Source organism: Coenobita brevimanus, chromosome 56 (genome assembly GCF_032717465.1).
Source record: "Coenobita brevimanus isolate Jiangsu-jjx chromosome 56, ASM3271746v2, whole genome shotgun sequence".
NCBI classification, from domain to species: domain Eukaryota; kingdom Metazoa; phylum Arthropoda; class Malacostraca; order Decapoda; family Coenobitidae; genus Coenobita; species Coenobita brevimanus.
Window position 1 is genome coordinate 40,655,653 of NC_137009.1, and position 20,904 is coordinate 40,676,556.

General features: G+C 43.2%; 1 protein-coding gene across 2 annotated transcripts in view; it reads left to right on the plus strand.

The window, feature by feature from the left end:
- Positions 1–20,904, plus strand: part of Sap47 (Synapse-associated protein 47kD) — a 58,534-nt gene that overhangs the window by 11,866 nt on the left and 25,764 nt on the right. The window contains exons 2-4 of one of the 2 annotated variants that reach the window (XM_080273977.1): positions 9,105–9,181; positions 9,936–9,965; positions 12,762–12,907. In XM_080273977.1, coding sequence (XP_080130103.1) covers positions 9,105–9,181; positions 9,936–9,965; positions 12,762–12,907 — 253 coding nt within the window. The remainder of the gene's footprint in view (positions 1–9,104; positions 9,182–9,935; positions 9,966–12,761; positions 12,908–20,904) is intronic. The other variant, XM_080273978.1, reaches the window with a different exon arrangement.

The window sequence follows — 20,904 nt, forward strand, 5'->3', positions numbered from 1 at the left end:
AAGGAATGATAAATACAAAAGGAATATAAGAGGAATGGCGACATACATTAATACATTTGCTTCCGGCCATACCGTGCTTGGATTTGGATTGGCGAAAACAAAAGCCCTGTGCCAGAACGAGGATTAAGTCGGATGTAGGACGGCGCCAAGAACACACCAAAAGGCTTACACGAATCCGCAACACCATCCACTCTTTGACTTATGCAGAATAATTGCTAAAATCTGACAAACTAAATATTCCGTTCAGGTATACTTTTTTGTAGTAGTAGTAGTAGTAACCCCTGCACATCTAAACGTGAACCCCGTGGACTGCAGGCTGAAGTTACCTTTTTTTCTGCCGTCCTCCTCCTTTCTGGGGATAGGGAGGGAGTTGAGGGACGTTTGTATAACCAGGCAGCTCCACCGGCTATATCAGTGCCACCACGAGAAGGCGGCACACCCAAGCACCTGTTATATTGCGATTGTATCTTGACATCATCGATCTCTTATAATGGCCAATGTATCCTTGTAATTATCCCTCTCTCTCTCTCTCTCTCTCTCTCTCCAGTAAATTACCTGCTTTAACTTTCTTGTTCTCCATTTCTCCTTAAGTATCGATTTTCTCCCTCCTCCTCCTCCTCCTCCTCTTCCTCCTCCTCCTCCTCTTCTTCCTCTTCCTCCTCCTCCTCCTCCTCCTCCCATGTCTCGTGCTGATTATGCAGATCCTACCATCTTGATGCTCTCTCTCTCTCTCTCTCTCTCTCTCTCTTTACCTACCTGTGTATATGTATGTATGTCATGTGTATACTGTTAGGTGTACACGGCATGTATGTCATTCAGGTTCCAAGAAATCATGAGAGAGAGAGAGAGAGAGAGAGAGAGAGAGAGAGAGAGAGAGAGAAAGAGAGAGGGAGAGAGAGAAATTGTCCTGTTTTTATTTTTTGTACGTGCGTGTGTGTGTTTGTTTCTTTTGTCCATGGTATGTGTGTGTGTGTGTGTGTGTGTGTGGTGCTGTGAGTGGGGTCACCTTTGTTTACCTCTTCCTCTTAGGGACCTTAAACAACAATGCTGGTTTTATTATTGTTATTATTATTATTATTATTATTATTACCATTACTGTTATCATCGTCATCATCATTGCTAATACTACTGCTACTATCGTACTATTATTATTACTACTACTACTACTACTACTACTAATAATAATAATAATAATAATAGCATTCCTTCCAGCGTTATAATTATTCTCACTACAGTGTACCTGTACGTAAGACAACACGCTTTGATGTCACCTGTAAAGACCACGTAATTAGGACTAATTGCCTCGTTAAGATTTTTGGTGACCCTCTTCACTTCTTATTATATCTATCTATCTGTATCTCCTATCTGTCTGTCTATCTAGGTATCCTATCTATCTTTCTATCCTATCTGTCTGTCTCTTAACCTTTCTATATATCTTCTGGTCTCTGTCCACCTCAGTATCTGTCTGTCTGTCTGTCTCTGTCCGTCTCTGTATCGGTCTGTGTCTGTCCATCTATCTCTCTATCTATCTTTCTATCTATTTATATCTTTTTTTTTTCAGTATATCTGCTAATGTGTTTTTTATTATTTGTATTTCTGCTGAAATTTGGAATTTTTTGTGTACCTACATCAGTGTCCGCCTACCTACCTACCTACCTACTTACCTACCCACTAGCCTGCCTACGTACCTGCCTACCCACCCACATACCTACCTACCTTCCCTCCTCAGTAGTGTTTGTTGTATCTGTGTATCTATATATGTCTACCTACCAGCCTACCAGTGTCTGTCTTCTGTCTATCTATATCTATCTATGTCTGTCTATTTATCTATCTATCTATCTATCTATCAGTGTGGAGTGTTGAAGCCCTAGAGTTATTTTGTCCTCTCTCTCTCTCTCTCTCTCTCTCTCTCTCTCAATATAGTAATTCATTTATATAACGCAGTTGAGTAACGTAATCTTAATTTGTTTTAATATGACGGTCATGGAAGGAGAGAGAGAGAGAGAGAGAGAGAGAGAGAGAGAGAGAGAGAGAGAGAGAGAGAGAGAGAGAGGAGGGGGGGGATACCTTTTCGTGCAAGAATGTAATGAGATTTTAGCAGTATGACGTGCGTTAAAATTATTATTATTATTATTATTATTCGGATATTATTACTACTATTACTACTACTACTACTACTACTACTACTACTACTACTACTAATACTACTACTATTAATATTATTATTATTATTATTATTATTAGCCGTAATAGTATTGGTTTTCATATGCAGTATATATCCACGTGGTATTTTGTTTACATAATCTCCACGTGGGTTTTGTTTACATACCTGCACTTGGTTCATTGTTTACATAATGCACGTGGTATTGTTTATATATACCACGTGTTTTTTTTACATCCACGTGGTTCCTTGTTTACTAAATTTGTCCACGTGGTTTTGTTATTTTTCTCACGTGTTTCATTCTCAGTGTTGTGTTACTGCGTAGATAGCGTTTATGACGAACACCTGCTGATACACACACACACACACACACACACACACACACACACACACACCGCTCGCTGGTGCAGTGGTAACGTTCTCACTTGCCATCTGGTAGACGGGAGTTCGCGCCTCGCTCAGGCTGCGAAAAGTTTCACTGACGAAGTGGGTGGTTACTGTCTCCCTTGAGCAAGGGGACGGGTGTGTGCGTGTTTGAAGGTCACAGCCTTGCCCTTAGATCGGACTATATGAGCTCTCAGCTCCCTTCCGGGAGGGTAAAAGCTGACCATCACGACCATCAAGTGATCCTGACCGACCCGGTGAATTACACACACTCACTCTCTCTCTCTCTCTCTCTCTCTGAACATCACTCCCCCTCCATATCACGTTATTTTCTCTCCTCTTCCCCTCTCTTCCCCTTCCCTCATCTTGAAATACATGTGTTTGCGTTGTCTTTCCTTTGTAAACATTCCCCCTACCCCTGTCCCTCTCCCCTCTCTTTCTCTCCTTCCCTCCCTCACTCCCTCTCCCCTCTCCTCTCTTTCCTTCTCTCCTTCTTCCCCTTCTCTCTTCCCCTTTCTCCTCTCTTCCTCTCTCTCCCTCTCGCCCTTCTCTCCTCTTTCTACCTCTTCCTTTCCCAATCCCTCTTCCACTCTCCTCTTTCCTCTCCCTATTCTCCCCGTCTCTCCTGTTCTCATTCCCTCTCCCTCCTCTTTCATTCTCTCTCCCTCCTCTTCTCATTCTCTCTCCCTCCTCTTCTCATTCCCTCTCCCTCCTCTTCTCATTCTCTCTCCCTCCTCTCTCATTCCCTCTCTCTCCTCTTCTCATTCCCTCTCCCTCCTCTTTCATTCTCTCTCCCTCCTCTTTCATTCTCTCTCCCTTTTCTTTCATTCTCTCTCCCTCCTGTGTGCACTATCCTTGAAATGGCTGTGTTAACATTTGCTTTCCTCTGTAACTCTTCCCCTTCCCCCTCCCTCTCTCTCTCTCTCTCTCTCTCTCTGTATCTGTATCTCTGTCTATCATTCTGTCACACACACACACACACACACACACACACACACACACACACACACACACACACACACACAATAAACGACCGTGGATCAGCAAAACGGGGCAACTGCGCACCTGGTCACGTAAACTCATCAACAAAGCAGAACACAGGTGTGATGGTGGAGGCCAGGTGAGAGAGAGAGAGAGAGAGAGAGAGAGAGACTGCATGGTAATTGTAGTGATGATAATAATATGGTAATGGTGATGTAAGAATTGATAATGATGATGATGATATTTAATTAGTAACTGTTTTGCATCATACGATCACTTAATTGGATCTTAGTAGTCCGTAACACCTGTACATTTACGATTCATTCTCTACATTAACCCTCCATTTCCTCACTTACTTTATTGTTACAAACTGTGTCAATATTAAGTCAAGTAATTATTATGCAGTGGTTAGGTTTCATATGCAAAATAAATCGCTCAGGAGGAGGTGTTAGGAAGCCCATAACACCAAGCCTTGCATCAGACCACGTGGTTCTTTGTTTATGTTTTGTCAGCTGATCCACGTCACCTGTTGGGCCTTGATTATATGCACAGGTGTGATTAGGTGGACGAGGAGAGAGAGAGAGAGAGAGAGAGAGGTATGCAAGGTAAGAAGTTTGGGTGGGAAGGCACAGGCGTTCAGGAGAGAGAGAGAGAGAGAGAGAGAGAGAGAGAGAGAGAGAGGTATGCAAGGTGGGGAAGGCACAGGTGTTAAGGAGAGGGAGAGAGAGAGAGAGAGAGGTACAAGTGTGTGGGCCAGGAACCTTGCCAGCCATAACGTAGTGTGACATCGCTCTGACAACACCCACTACCAACATCTCTTCAACTACCAACATTTCAAGATTTCTATTGGAGCATTTACCACAATCTCATCTACCAACATTGACAAGACCCTTCCAACATTTAGAGGACAACACTCACTACCAACATCTCTTCAACTACCAACATCTAGATTGTTATTGAAGCACCTACCACAGGCTACAAATATCTACCAACATATACTTACTCTGCCTACCAACATCATAATCTCAAGCTACCAACATTCCTAGATCTTCCACCAACATTGACGGGCACCTACCAACATTCTGAGCACACTACCACCATCTCCTGCTACCACAACTCAGCTACCAACATTTCTGAATAGTTGTTGGGCCTTACAATCAAGATCCTATAAGCATTTTGAAAGACAGAAAATACTCAGAAGAACATATTACACACACACACACACACACACACACACACACACACACACACACACACACACACACACACACACACACACACACACAGAGCTTGAGAGTGAAAGAAAATCAAGAAAATTCCAAGACAGAAGAAGACAGAACGAAAGTAATCCCGGCTTCAAAAATCAGACCAAAGAAAATCGCTGCACGAAATTGATTGGAAAAAAAAAACATCTCAACCGGATTACGGATTTTGTGTCAGAGGAGAAAGAGTGAAATTTTAAGAGGCCAAATTCAAGATGGCCGCCACTGTTGTCCAATCGTTCCCGGAAATGGAGAAGAGAGTGGAGGGAAACGATGGAGAGATGGAGGAAAGAGTGGAGGGAATGGAGAGAGATTTGATTCCTCCGTCCTTCCATCAGTTGGCGGAGGATTGGAACAAATACTTCATTGAGGTTGGGGATTGGCTTGTCAGGTGAGAGAGAGAGAGAGAGAGAGAGAGAGAGAGAGAGAGAGAGAGGATGTGACGTTTGGTGGGTCAGGCGAAGTAAGAAGTGTGTACACCTAAAACCGTTCATATGTACACGGAAGCCTTACATATAGACACACAAATATCAGGTGTGCACCAAGGGGAGCCCATGTAGACGCCAAAAACGTCCATGTGTATAACAAACTCGCTTACGTACACAAAATCTGCATCTGTACACAAACTGCTTATATATACTTGAACCATTTACTTACACAAACTGCTACCCTACACCCAAACTTACACAGACCACGTATACACCAAGAACTCCACGTGCACATAGAGCTTGGATTGTGTGTGTGTGTGTGTGTGTGTGTGTGTGTGTGTGTGTGTGTGTGTGTGTGCAGGACCGTGGTCTGTGTTTACCTGGTCAGCTGATTCCACCTTAGTTTGTTTACATGATCAGCTGATGTGTCACGTGGTTTTCCCGTCTCTGTTTACATGATCAGCTGATGTGTCACGTGGTTTTCCCGTCTCTGTTTACATGATCAGCTGATGTGCCTCGTCTTTCGCTCACTCTACACCCTTCTCTCTAACGTCTATCTTCATAATTCTCTCTCTCTCTCTCTCTCTCTCTCTCCACGGGCCACTTCAGCATATGTGGACTGGGATGGAGGGAGGAAAAGGGGAGGAAGGAAAGGAAGGAGAGAAGAAAAATGAAGGAAGGGAGGAGGAGAGGAAAAGATTACGTTAGAAAAGAAATGAAGAAAGGAGGGAGGGGGAGAGCATGGGGAATGGAGAAAAATGAAGAGGGAAGAAGAGGAAGGGAGAGAAGAGGAGAGAGAAACGTGGAGTAAATAAAGATAGGGAGAAAAGGAAGGAGGAGGAAAAGACAGCAATTGAGAGAGAGAGAGAGAGAGAGAGAGAGAGAGAGAGAGAGAGAGAGAGAGAGGATGAGACATGTCAATCTTCAGAGGGTACGAATGTGTGTGTGTGTGTGTGTGAGAGAGAGAGAGAGAGAGAGAGAGAATATCCCTACATAATTTTCTCCAAAAGGAAGGAGTGGTATACTGTATAAAACATTGATTTATTTATATGTATAGCTATATATGCATGTATACATAGAACTGTATTGGTTTGTGTGGTGGTAGTAGTATAGTAGGTATTAGTAGTAGTAGTAGTAGTAGTAGTAATACAGTAGGTGTAGTAGTAGTAGTAGCATCAGTAGTAGTAGTAGTAGTAGTAGTAGGTGTTGTCAAGGTGTAATTTCCCTCAGGCCACTAAGTTTTCCTGGTTCTCTCTCTCTCTCTCTCTCTCTCTCTCACACACACACACACACACACACACACACACACACCTTACAACCTTGTGTACTCTAGCTCTTACAGGGGAACATAACAGCTCACCCTTATACACTCCTGCCTTAAGGGTGAAAATATATGCCCTTGTGATGGATGAGAGACTGACTTGAAGAGCGTAGGTGAATGAGGTGGAGAGGGTGACCAAGGATGTGATGGAGGGATATGAGAGGAGAGGGGTATGTGAGTTGGAGGGAGGGCAGACAAATGGTAGAAGACATAATCTATCTGTCTATCGATTGCCAGACGCCTTTATCCCGTAAGGGGTGGCCACAAACAAATCGCCTCCATGTCGCCCTGTCCCCCACCATTTCTTTTTATTTTTTTTTTCTGTATATCCGTTTTCTTTCGTTATATCTCCATTTTCTTTCGTTATATCCATTTTCTTTCGTTATATCCATTTTCTTTCGTTATATCTTCGTTTTCTTTCGTTATATCTCCATTTTCATTCGTTATATCCGTTTTCTTTCGTTATATCCCCATTTTCTTTCGTTATATCTCCGTTTTCTTTCGTTGTATATCCATTTTCTTTCGTTATATCTCCGTTTTCTGCCGCGTGCCTCTGTCTTTGTGCTAATCCCAGTGGTGTTAAGGTCACAAGTATATATTTAGCGAAGTCCCGCCTCCCTTAGCGGTCAGAGAGAGAGAGAGAGAGAGATGGGTTCATTGTTTTAAATTAGTTTGTTATAAAAGACAGCAGAATGTAAAGGAGTAATATTTCTCTCTCTCTCTCTCTCTGTCTCTCTCTCTCTCTCTCTCTCTCTCGTCATTGTCTGTCTTCCCCAGTGTATTTCTCTGTTTCCTCCCTTCTCCCTCCCTCCCTCCTACTCCTCTCCTTCCCTCCCTTCCTCTTCTTCCTCCTGTATTAAGCATCTTCCTCTCTTTCCTCTTTCTTCCTCCTCTCCTCTTCCTCCTCTTTTGTCATTCCTTTCTTCCCCTTTTCCTTCCCAATTTCTTCCCTCACTTTTATTTTTTCATTCCTTCTTTCCTCCTCTCTCTTTCCTTCGCATTCCTTCATCTCTTTGACTTCATTCCCTTCCCTTTCTTTCCTTCCCTCTTTCCATTTCATTTTCTTCAGTTTCCTTCTTCCCTTCCCGGCCTTTCTTCATCACTTCCCTCTTCTTTTCCCTCCCCTCCCCTATCCCTTCGTCCCTCCCTTCCACCTTCTCTCTCTCTCTCTCCCTCCCTTCCGTCCTTCCTTCCTTCCTTCCTTCCTTCGTGTTATCTTCTGTTAGTGACCCCCTTTATCATGCGTCTGTGGCCGTTAAGTTCGTGCAGGAGAGAGAGAGAGAGAGAGAGAGAGAGAGAGAGAGAGAATCTATGTTGCGACAGAAATCTTGCAATAAAATTAAAATCGTAAGAGTGGCCAATGTGGTGAGACCTTGATAGGTTATGTAAACATGGTGTGTGTGTGTGTGTGTGTGTGTGTGTGTGTGTGTGTGTGTGTGGGAGGGAGGGTGGGTAGGTGGGTGTAAGTGTGTGTGTGTGTGTGTATTGCCTGTCTGTTTGTAGGGAGTAGACAAATGTTGGGGCAGCTGTGTTTACCTGGATTTTAGAGAGAGAGAGAGAGAGTAAATCACTAGACATGTAGCTGACCTAACCCGACCTCAATTGCACATAATCCCTTCTTACCCCCAACGGAGCCTCGTTATCCCTTTATGACTCTCACACACACACACACACACACACACACACACACACACACACAGGTCGGGAAAATTACTGGACGGCATGGATAGAAAAATGTAGATAGATAGTGAAAAAGAATAAGACAAGGCTAGCAGTAATAAAGCAGTGATAATATTGAGGTAATGATGGCAATTAGGGAAAGGTGCGTGTAACAAGAGTACCAATTACCCCACTAATGACCTAACGAGGGCAGTAATTACCACCTAATTACTGATATATTCAAGGCACATGTAATTAATTCCACGTAATCAGAACTGCATTTATTTATGAAGGGAAATTTTATGAGAAGGTTGGAAATAAAAACTTAATTATTTTTGTGTGGACTTGCTTACCGTCCACTCACTTGATTTAGTCAGTGTTAACTATATATTTATGAAGGGAAATTTTATGAGAAGGTTGGAAATGAAAACGTACTTGTTTTTGTGTTTTGGGATAAGTGGAAGTTCTTACCATCCACTCACTCGATGTATTCAGTATTAACTATTGATTTATGAAGGGAAGTTTTATAAGAACGTTGGAAATAAAAACGTACTTATTTTTGTGCTTTGGGATAGGTGAAGTGCATACCATCCACTCACTTGAGGTAGTGCAATCTTAAGGTGGCTACACATTATCAAGGTAAATGGTGTGCTGTAATCCAGACGTGTACTACGCTGGGTGGTAACCATATCGCCACTTGGACGCCTGGTAGACTAGTGGATCAAGGCGAACCAGCCAGATGTGGTCAATAGGGTTTAAGTCTGAGAGGGTGTATATATATTATGTATACATATTTATCTCTATGTATGTATATTAGTCCCTTTGCTTATGTACACTATGTATGTATGTATATTTTTGTCATGTGCGTGTGTATATTCAGTATTGATGTGTCTTGTGTATACCTGCAGTGCAACGGAAGGGGCGGACAGCAACCCACCGAGCGAAGGCGAGGACGAGGCGGAGGGCAAGGCTGGATTTGCTTCAGGTGAGAGAGAGAGGGGGGGGGGATGAAAGTGTGTGTGTGTGTGTGTGTAAGATAAAAGAAGTATAGGACAGATTTGGAGAGAGTGAGAGTGAGAGTTAAGAGGCAGGGAGGAAAGGAGAAAATGGCTGGAGGGAGGAGAGCGAGAGGAAGGGGGGGGAGGGTGGAGGAAGAGTGGAACTTGACATGTATTGTAAAATGTGGAGAGAGAGAGAGAGAGAGAGAGAGAGAGAGAGAGAGAGAGAGAGAGAGAGAGAGAGAGTCCCTTATCATTCTTTTTATAGTGACTTTTTGTTATGGTAAAATTCCTTCATTTCGTCACCTTTATTCTTAGTGCTAATTTGGCCAGTAATTAGTTTGCTAGATTATTATTATTATTATTATTATTATTATTATTATTATTATTAGTGCCAATTTGGCCCTTATTTAATTGCAAGATAGTAATTAGTTTGCTAGATTATTATTTTTGTTATTATTATTAACATTATTATTATTATTATTGTTACGTCTGCCACTACTACTACTACTACTACTACTACTACTCATTTATTCTCATTTATTTAGTAAGTTCCATGTATCTTTTTACGCCTTTAAAATGCTTAGTTCCCTTATTATTATTATTATTATTATTATTATTATTATTATTATTATTATTGCCACCTTGCTTTTCTCTTCAGTTGTTTATTTTGTTTTTGTTGTGCTGTTTTGTCTTGCTTTGTTTTTGTTGTTATTTACCCTTGTTGTTTACCCCCCACAGCCCTGGATGACGTCACCAAGGTCTGGGAAGGTAATGGTGTGTGTGTGTGTGTGTGTGTGTGTGTGTGTGTGTGTGTGTGTGTGTGTGTGTGTAGTGATGATAAAACTTGGTGTGATTGGAATTGGGTGTCTTCCTTCCTTCCTTCCTTCTTTCCTTCCTTCCTTCCTTCTTTCCTTCCTTCCTTCCTTCTTTCCTTCCTTCCTTCCTTCTTTCCTTCCTTCCTTCCTTCTTTCCTTCCTTCCTTCCTTCTATTCACGATCCCTCCCTCCATTTGAAGCACTATATTATCTCTACCTCCCTCCCTCTCCTTCTCTCTCTCTCCCCCCTAAATTATTCCTTCCCTCTCTCCTTTCATCCATTGATTCCCTCCCTCCCTCTTACAACCTTGCCTCCCTTCCTCCCTCCTTCATTCATTCATTCATTCATTCATTTCTTCCTTCCATCTCTCCGTCTTTCACTTCCCTCCTGTCTTTATTTTTATTCTCTCTCTCTTTCTCTGTCTGTCTGTCTGTCTGTCTGTCTGTCTCTCTCTCTCTCTCTCTCTCTCTCTCTCTCTTACTACCTTCCCCCCTTCTCACTACAAATACTCTCTCCTCTCCTCCCTCCCTCATTTTCTTAACTCCCCTCCCCCTCCCTCCCTCCCTCCTTCTCCCTCCCCCCTTTCATTTCTCATACCATACCTCCCACTCCCTCTCTCCCTCCCTCCCCTCTCCGTCTCTCATTTCTCATACCTTCCTCCCCTCTCTCCCTTCCTGTCTCTCTCCCTCCTCTTCATTTTCCTCCCTTTTACCTTCCCTTCCTCCCTTTCTTCCGTCCCATCCTCCCTTCCTCCCTTTCTTCCCTCCCTCCCTCCTGCCCTCTGCTCTTTCTCACTCCTCTTTTCCTTTTCCTCCTTTCTTCCCTCCCTCCTTTCTTCCCTCCCTCCTTTCTTCCCTCCCTCCCTCATTTTCTTCCCTCCCTCCCTCATTTTCTTCCCTCCCTCCCTCATTTTCTTCCTTCCCTTCCTCCCTTTCTTCTCTCCCTCCCTTCCTCTCTTTCTCTCTTCTCTCTTCCTTTTCCTCCTTTTTACCCTCCCTCCTTTTCTTCCCACCTTCCCTCCCTTCCTTCCTCCCTCCCTCCCTTTCTACCCCCCCTCCCTCCCTCCCTCAGCCAGGGTGGAGGTATTGATCTGGGTATTAGCAGGGAAGAAAGTCTCTCCACTTCTTTCTTCCTCCTTCATTCCTTCCTTCTCTTTCCTCCTCCTCCTTTCATTCCTTCCCTTTTTTACTTCTTCATTCATTCTCTTTCCTCCTCCTTTCATTCAGTCCCCTTTTTCTTCTTCATTCCTTCATTCTCCTGCTTTTCTCTTCCTTCCTTCATTCTTCTCTTTCTCCTTCCTTCATTCATTCTCATCCTCATCCTTCTTTCTTTCCTTCATTTCCCTATCATCCTTCCTTCATTCCTTTATTCTCCATTATCTCCTGGTCCCTCCTTCATTCCTTCATTCTCTTCTCCTCTTCATTCCTTCATTCTCTTCCTTTCCCTTTCCCTTCATCCTCTCCCTTCTCTCCTTCCCATCTTGAATGAGAGAGAGAGAGAGAGTAATTTCCATAGTTTGTGTGTGTGTGTGTCTGTGTGTAGAGTACATTTCCATAGTTGTGTGTGTGTGTGTGTGTGTGTGTGTGAGTGCATGTATATTAATGTGCGTATTTGTCCATGTTCAGTATGTAAGTGTATATCATGTACTGTGTATGTTTTAATACAATGTACGTATGTGTGTTTCTTTTATTGTGTAGGTATGTGTATGTGCACCTGTTTTTTGTGTGTCGTGTGTAGGTATGTATGTTTGAGTGCAGGAGGTGTGTGTTTTGCATGTATACATTTGTGTACAGTGTGTATGTAAATTTTCCTTGCATATACAGAACCTTGCTGAATTAATTGTATGTGTGTGTGTGTGTGTGAACACGTTAAGTGCCAAAATACCTACACAGCAGAATACTTACACGGCTAATGTACACATGGCATTCGTGTGTACAAACAAGGACTTATTAACACACTATTCTTTAACTCCTCAATTTGGTGCCAGTCCTTAGCTGATTGAATTCTCTAATGTAACCACGGATGATAATAGAGAAGTGATTGCAGTGTTAATTGAGTGTTATTGCAGTGGTAATTGAGTGTCATTGTGGTGTTAATTGAGTGTGATTACAGTGTTGAGTGTCACTGCAGTGTTAATTGAGTGTCATTGCAGTGTTAATTGTCATTGCAGTATTAATTGATAGTCATTGCAGTGTTAATACATACTGATTGCACTGTTAATAGGTGTCTTGTGTTATGGGATTGAAGGTGTTTGTGGTCAACTGTGTATCTGAGTTGATGATCCGTTACGACAAATGGAAATGTTGGGTGGGAGAGAGACAGGTTACAGCTGGAATTCTTTATTTTCCCTGATATTTTGGGCCGCACAGAACCGACCTCGAGAGTCTGAACACGCCGAGACATTTATACCCCAGGATATTCCCTTGACCTTTCTCATGTCAGTCGGGCTGCGACACAAGAAATAGTGAGGGAATTTCCAGTGATGTAAATGTCTCGGCCGTGTCACTTCTTGTTCAAACTCTCTGAAGGTGTGTTCTGTTTAGCTCAAAACATCAAAAACAAATAAGTCCAGTTGTAACCTGTGTCTCTCCCACCCACCATTTCCACCTGTGCTTGTGAGTGCACACAGGAAATCATCCTTAGGATTGAAAGAGTGGTGTGTAATATGAACCATCTTTTATATATTATAGGACTGGAGTGAAGGAGTGTATGTCCGTCAGTAGGTCACAGTGCCGTCCTATTCTGCAGGTCTGAGCTTCAACCTGTCAGCCGTGCAGGGTAAGGCTTCTGCCGGTGCCAAGAGTGTGGGGTCGTTCTTCTCCTCAGCCTTCAGTAAAGCCGGCGCCAGTGTCAAGGAGGCATCAAGCAAAATCAAGGAGAGTGTGGAAAAGAATGTGAGTACATCCTATGATCTCCAGTCTTTCAAATGCATCTCAAAATGAACAGATCTTGAATTTGGCCCTCTTTTGTATTGTTTTTGTTTTTTTCTTGGAAGGAACGGTTTGTGGGCTCCTGGCCTTTGGTTCCTTCTTCCTTGCATAAAAAAAAGGTGGGGGGGGCTGGGGTTTTGAGAATGGGATGGGCAAGCAGAGTTATGGGGTCGGCCAAGGAGACAGTACGAGGGAGATTTAGGGATATAAGTATGAAATCAAGGGGTTGCCAGGTATATTTCAGAGATGCTCAGTGTTGCCCCAGCCATCCCTCTGTCTATGCCACTGAGCACTGCATGAAGAGGGGGAGAGGGAGGACTGAAGGCAGAGTAAGAATGAGGGAGGGAAAGTGGGAATCTGATGTTGTAAGGAGGCAGCCAGCAAGATGGAGAAGAGTGTTGAGGAGAATGTGAGTACCAGTGAAGGATGAAAGGAGGGAGGAGAGTAGAGAAAAAACTAGGGGAGGGATGAAGGGAGGGAGGGAAGTAGAGAAAAAACTGAAGGAGGGATGAAGGGAGGGAGGGAAGTAGAAGAAGTAGGGAGTATTGAAATGAATATGAGCAGTGTAGCAGGAGGAAGGGAAGAAGAGGAAAGATGGAGGGAGGAATTAACAGGTAAGAACTGAGATTGGAGACAACAGATCTGCAGGAATTAGTCTGCTGGAGAGGATGGAGAGTGAGAGACTGACCAGGAGAGTGTATGTGAGTGATGTGGAGGAGGTGAAAGGGAGGGGAAGGCCAAGTATGAGATGGGATGGAGTAGAGAGGTATAGGAGAGAGGGAGGTGTAATCTGGGGGGAGGGCAGCAAAATGGCAGGGGACGAGGTGACATGGAGGCGATTTATTTGTGGCCACCCATTATAGGATTAAGACGTCTGACTGTAGATAGATAGACAGATAGACTATTTTCACTTACCAAGCATCTTTAATCCTTGTCGCTGAAAGATGATGAAATATTACCAGGATTAAGTAACCGGATCAGATGACAAGAAAAAGTTTGCCTGGGATGGGCCTACAGGATGGATGGAATTGGAATTAGATCGGACAGATGTCTGTAAAAAATGCCAACCCGATTGCAAGACTTGGACCAAATTAGGTTTTCTCTAGCCAATCTGAGTTCTAGGATGGAGAGAGAGAGAGAGAGGGAGGGGGGGATTGGAAGGGAGAAGGTAGAGAGAGGTAAAGAGTAAGGAGTGTGGGCGTGAAGGAAGGTAGGAGAAAGGTAGATAGGAAGGAGAAAGGGAAGGGAAGAAGTGTGGGAATGAAGGGAGGAGGAGGAAGGGAAGGAAGGAGGAGGAAGGGAAGGAAGGATATATGAAATTGATGTTCGATAGTAAAAAAGGTTAATATTGCAGAAGTGTATGCATTTGATTTGGTAGTTTTTCATATTAGATGGAAAGGGGGAATGAAGGGAAGAGAGAGAGAGAGAGAGCATGAAAGACAGTAGGGAGGAATAAAGAAAGAAAGGATGCCTGAGAGAGAGGAAAGAAAATAGCATGATAAAGTGACGAGATAAAAAGGAACGAGAGAAGAGAAAGAGAGGAAGTAGAGACGAAAGAGGGAATAAAGAAGGAAGAAAGACAGGATTGAGAAGAATTTGAGAGCAAGAAAAGAAGAATTGGAACTGACTTTGTTGGATAAGTTTGAATACTCATGAGAGAGAGAGAAAGAGAGAGAGAGAGAGAGAGGCTAATGAAAGAGGGGAGAGTGCAATGAGAAAGCAATAAAAGAGAAATTACAAGAGGGGGAGAGGGATGATGAGAAAAGGGTTAGGATGAAAGGAGAGAGAAAGAGAGAGAGAGCGAGAGAGAGATTTAAAAGTTACAAGTATGATGGAATCGTTTGATTTAATGTTACACTCGAGAGGAGAAGGGACGGAAGAGAGGAAAGCGAGGATGATGATGATGATGATGATTATTATTATTATTATTATTTTGTTATATCATTTTTAAGGGGAGGAAGGAAGAAGTTAGGTTATTAATGATGATGATGATGAAGATGTAGAGAAGGGAATGTGAAAATAACCAACAGTATAATAAAAAAACAGAAAAGTCAGTAACTAAATAAAAGAAAGAAAAAATGAAAGAAATCCAGGGGAGGAAATAGAGAGAGAGAGAGGGAAATAGAGGGAGGAGGAAATAGAGAGAGGAGGAAATAGGGAGAGGAGGAAATAGAGAGAGGAGGAAATAGGGAGAGGAGGAAATAAAGAGGAGAAAATTAAGAGAGAGAGAGTTAAATAGAGGGAGGAGGAAATAGAGAGAGGAGGAAATAAAGAGGAGAAAATTAAGAGAGAGAGAGAGGGAAATAGAGGGAGGAGGAAATAGAGAGAGGAGGAAATAAAGAGGAGAAAATTAAGAGAGAGAGAGAGGGAAATAGAGGGAGGAGGAAATAGAGAGAGGAGGAAATAAAGAGGAGAAAATTAAGAGAGAGAGAGAGAGCAGGAAATAAAAAAAATGAGTAAAACAATAGGCAAGAAGCCCAATTCCATCCACACAAAAGAACCATTGGTAGGATGGCTTTAAGAGAGAGAGAGAGAGAGCCATTATTTTAGAGGTGGCTGAAATGTTTGGTGCTCTCTCTCTCTCTCTCTCTCTCTCTCCAGTGATCACATAACCTCTTGAAAAGATTGAAAATGCCTTGGAGTATATTGTGTTAACATAAGAATAGGGAGAGAGAGAGACAGACAGACAGACAGACAGATAATGTGTGGGTGTATGTTTGTATGTGTATGGACTGCTGTGTATGTAGATGTGAATAAGAGTGAGCATTGATGTGTGTGTGCGTGTGAGAGAGAGAGAGTGAGTTCCATCAGAAAGCTCATGGCTGCTTTAAAAGTCACCTTAAGGATGTCTCATGTGATATACAGAACTCCTCAGCTGAATTGAGAGAGAGAGAGGGGGGGGGGCAGATAGACACAGACAGAGAAAGGTATAGAGTTTGAATTCAGGTTAATGGAGTGTGAATGATTTGTCTGAGAGAGAGATAGAGGGAACCCCCAAAATGTAAATATCCCAAACCCCAATCCAGCGTCGAGGCAACACTACCCATAATCCCAGAAGCCAGATAGATACATGGATGGAGACAGATAGATAGACAGACAGATGGAGACAGATAGATAGACAGAGAGATGGCGTCACACAGAACGCAGCATTGAAGCCACAAGTGTGGAATTTTCAGGTCACGTTTAAATAGAAATGGATTAGTCAGCAATATTGGTGTCTCCCTCTGTCTGTATTTCCTCCTGCCTATGACCTCCAGTCTTTCAAATGCAGTGTGTCCAGGCATATAAAAAATGGATGCATCGTGAATTTGGCTTTGTTGTTTTGTTTTTTTCTTGGGTACAATCTTGTGGACTCCTGGCCTTTGGTTCCTTCTTCCTTGCATAAAATACACACAAGATGGCATTGCTTTTGATCAGCTCAGCCTCAGGAAAACCCTTTTGTAAGTAAACTAAAGGTATCTCTGTAGCACAATCACTAACAGACCGATGTGTACTTGGTGTGAAGTGAGTAATTGTACCAGGCAGAGTAATTATACAGGGGTCAAACTATGTGTGCGGTAGTTTGGTGGTGTAACAATGTGGTGGTGGCGGCAACACAGCACTATTGTGGTGGCGCTGGCTGCGGGGGGAATGCCACTGCCCATTACCTGATTGACCTGTACTGACATACAGACATACATACACATACATATCTATAAAACATACATGAACTCACAGGCATACACATACATCTCTATAAAATAAATATATGCATACATACATGCATATTCATGTGTACATACATACCATACATGCATACATACTTATACATACACACACACGTACAATACCTATGATTACAAAATTTATGTATACATATATCCATCCTCTCTCTCTCTCTCTCTCTCTTTCTCTCTCCGCTTGATTGATCACTTGCTTGTTAACTGAGATGTGTGTGGGGGTTTGAATATCAAGTGTGTGTGTGTATGTGAGAGAGAGAGAGAGAGAGAGAGAACCTGACTGTGCGTGGGAGTTTAGAGAGAGAGGCTGTGTATGTGGGAGAGGTTTGGTGACAGAGAGGGAGAGAGAGAGAGAGAGAACCTGACTATGCGTGGGAGTTTAGAGAGAGAGGCTGTGTATGTGGGAAAGGTTTCGTGACAAAGAGAGAGAGAGAGAGAACTTGACTGTGCGTGGGAGTTTAGAGAGAGAGGCTGTGTGTGTGGGAGAGGTTTGGTGACAGAGAGAGAGAGAGAGAGAGAGAGAGGGAGACAGAGAGAGAGAAATAGAGAGAGAGAGAGAGAGAGAGAGAGGCGGGGTTACTATGGCAACGGTGATGCCTCTGGCGTGACATTTAAAGCTCACTTGCACCTACACCCACACCCACACTGTCTATCTATCAATATCCATCAGTCTGCATCTGTCTCTCTGTCTATCTCTGCTTGACCTTCTCTCTTGCTCTTTCCATATTTATCTATCCATCTGTCTGCGTCATATGTAACTATCTATCTATCTATCTATCTATCTATTTATCTGTCTCTAGTCTTTCTGTTCAGTGAGTGTCTATCAATATATATTTTCCTATCTATCTATCTGTTTGAATTAGCATCCCTCATGTGTTAATATATATCTAACAAAATTACGAGAGAGAGAGAGAGAGAGAGAGAGAGAGCAATTACTCCTATGCAATATCTTTTTTTTTTTTTTTTTTTTTTTTATGGCCAAAAGGAACGGAGTGAGAGATATAAGGAAGGAAGGAAGGTTATGTAGGAAACAGGAGGGAGGGAGAGAAGGAGGGTTAGATGGAGGAGAAGGGAGAGGAGGAAGGAGGGAGAGAGAGAGGGGGGGAAGGGGAGGAGGAGGAAATATAGACAGGAAGGAAGAAGGGGAGGGACCGAAGTGCATCTCTCTCTCTCTCTCTCTCTCTCTCATCTGTCATGATATCTTAATTGGCCTCCTGATAATGAGAGAGAGAGGGAGGGGAGGAGGGAGGGAGGAAAGGACATGAGGAGGGAGGGAGGGAAAGGAAGAGGGAGGGAGGGAGAGAAAAGGAAGGGAGAAAGATAGGAAGGGAGGGAGGGAAGGAAAGGAAGAAAGGAGGAAGAGAAAGAAGATGGAAAGAAATAAGTGAGGGAGAGGAGAAACAGGAGGTAAGGAGAAGGAAGGAAGGAAGGAAAGGAGAGAAAAGAGGGAGGGAAAAGGAGGAGGAAGAAGTAAGAGGGAGGGAGGAGGAGAAAGAAGAAGGAAGGAAGAAAGGAGAGGGAGAGAGAGAGAATGAAGGAAAAAGAGAAGGGAGGAAAGAACAAGAGGAGGGAGGGAGAGAAATGTGGAGAGAGAGAGAGAGAGAGAGAGAGACCAGTAGGAGGGAGGGGAAGTAGTGGGTAAGGAAAGAGAGAAATAGAGAGAGGAGGAAATGGAGAAGGGAAAGAAATGTGTAAGGGAAGAGAGAGATAGAGAGAGGAGGAGGAGGAGGAGGAAATGAAGAAAGGAGGGAAAGAAATGTGTAAGGGAAGAGAGAGAGAGGTGGAGGAGGAAATGGAGAAGGGAGGGAAAGAAGTGAGAGGGAGGGGAGGGGGTAGGAAGAGTGAGTCATGCAGTGTATGGAAAGTGAACGCAGCCACCCCAGACACCCAATGCCAGTCACCTCTATATGAATTTTCAGTTTATCTATCTGTCTAGCTGTCTGTCTATCTATTGAGTTGTTTGTCTGTCTATCTATCCATCTATCTAACTGTCTGTCTCTCTCGTTCTTGGTCTGTCTGTCTGTCTGTCAGTATCTTTCGCTTCATTGTTTTCTCTGTCCATCTGTGTATCTATCTGTCTGTCTATCTGTCCATCTGTGTATCAGTCTGTCAATCTGTCTATCTGTCTGTCCATATATCTATCTATGTCTACCCTTCTATCTGTCTGTCTATCTATCTATCTGTCTATATCTATTCATCTTGTTCATTCATATAGTCTTTATTTCCAGTTTATTCTAATTTAATTCTCTCTCTCTCTCTCTCTCTCAAGACTGCTGCACATTTTTTCCTTCCAGTCTATTGTTTTTTCTCTCCTGTCTCTCTCCCTTCCTCCTTCCTTCACCTAATTTCCCCTCCTTCCTTCCTTCCTCCCTCCCTCCCTCCCTCCCTCCCTCCCTCCCTCCCTCCCTCCCTCCCTGCCTTCCTTCCTTCTTTCCTTCTTTCCTTCCTTCCTTCCTTCCTCCCTCCCTCCCTCCCTCCCTCCCTCCCTCCCTCCCTTTCTCGTATATCACATCATTTATACCTCCCTCTCCCTCCCTCCCTCCCTCTCTTTTATCAGGTCTTCCTCCATACATTTCCCTTCTTTATATCCCTCCCTCCCCACACTTCCCTCCCTCCTCCCCCCTCTTTCCTCATTTCCCTCCTCCTCTTCCTTCCTCCCCATCTCCCTTTCATTTATCAGCCCTTTCTCTCTCCCCCCTTCCTCCCTCCACTCCCTTTTTCCTCTTCCTCCCTTCCTTCCTTCCTTCCTTCCTTCCTTCCCACCCTCTCTCCCTTTCATTTAATACATAGTAGTCATTTTCAGACATTCCTCCACTCTCTCTCTCTCTCTCTCTCTCTCTCTCTCACCCTTGGCATACAGAATAAAACATGTCTTTCTGGTCGTCTGAGAAACCATTGTAAATAACTTAGAGAGAGAGAGAGGGAGGGAGGAAGGGAATAATGAAGGAATATAAGAATGGAGGGAGAGAAGGAAGGAAGGAAGAAGGCTGGAAGAGAAGGAGAAAGGAGGGAAGGAGGGAGGGAAAGAAAGAAAGAAATAAGGGGAGAGAGGGAAAGAGGGATGGAAGAAGGAAGAGAAGAGAGAGAAGCAGAAAAGAAGGAAGGAAGGAGGAGGTAGATTATGGAGGAAAGGAAGGAGGGAGGAGGTGAGGCAAGGGAGAGAGGAGCATATCACCCCCTTTGCAAAATCCGCTTCCAGGAGATTAGGTGTGCTAAGCCAACCCTGCTTTTCTCTACCCCCGCACTGCTGCTGACTTTGGCTCGTATTTTTGTCAGGTAAGGAACCTCCCTAACACCTTTTCCTTAGCAGTTTATTTTGTTGATTACTCCCACTCTACATAAATAACGTACAAAAGGGTATTAACCAGCCATATCCAAATATAAACTCTCTCTCTCTCTCTCCCTCTCTCTCTCTTGAAAACCCTAATGGTTTATTCACGTGCTGCGCTATGACAGTATGCAGCAGTAGTAGTACAGGGAGGAGAAATTATTATTATTATTATTATTATTATTGTTGTTTTTTATTATTATTATTATTATTATTGTTTTTTATTATTGTTATTATTATTATTATTTTGCATTGATCATTATTTTCACCACCACCATCACCACCACCACCACACCCCACCACTACCACACTGCACCATCACTGCCCCTTTGAACCACACCACACCTTAACACACCCACCACACTAATTAGCTTGTGATTATTAACTGTAGTTCAGACTTTGGGGACTTGGTGAAATGATTTATTGTTATTGAGGTCAGAGAGGGAGGAAGGAAGAGAGGGAGGGATGGAGGGAAGAAAAGGAGGGAGGGAGGAAGGAAGGAAGAGAGTGGATGAATGAAGGAAGGAAGGAAAGATGAATAAGTGAATGAAGAAAAAAGGAAGGAAGGGAGGGAGGGAGGAAGGCAGTGGATGAAAGAATGAGGGAAGGAAAGAAGAATGAGTGAATGATAAAAGAAGGAAGGAAGAAGGAAGGGAGGGAGAGGAACTGGGAATGAAAGAGATAAACAAGAAAGGAAAGAAGTAAGGGTGCATCGGATAGCAGGTAGACCGGATACTTGAAAAAATATCCAGCCAGATGTCGGATAATAAGCACAATATATTTTTCAGATATTCAGTGAAGTTTTTACTCTCATTATCACCCCTATATGCTTCTGCAATTTATCATAACTCTGTGTCCAGAGCTAACATGCCTCATTTTATAACTGAAACTGAAGAGAGCTGTTCAGTTATATT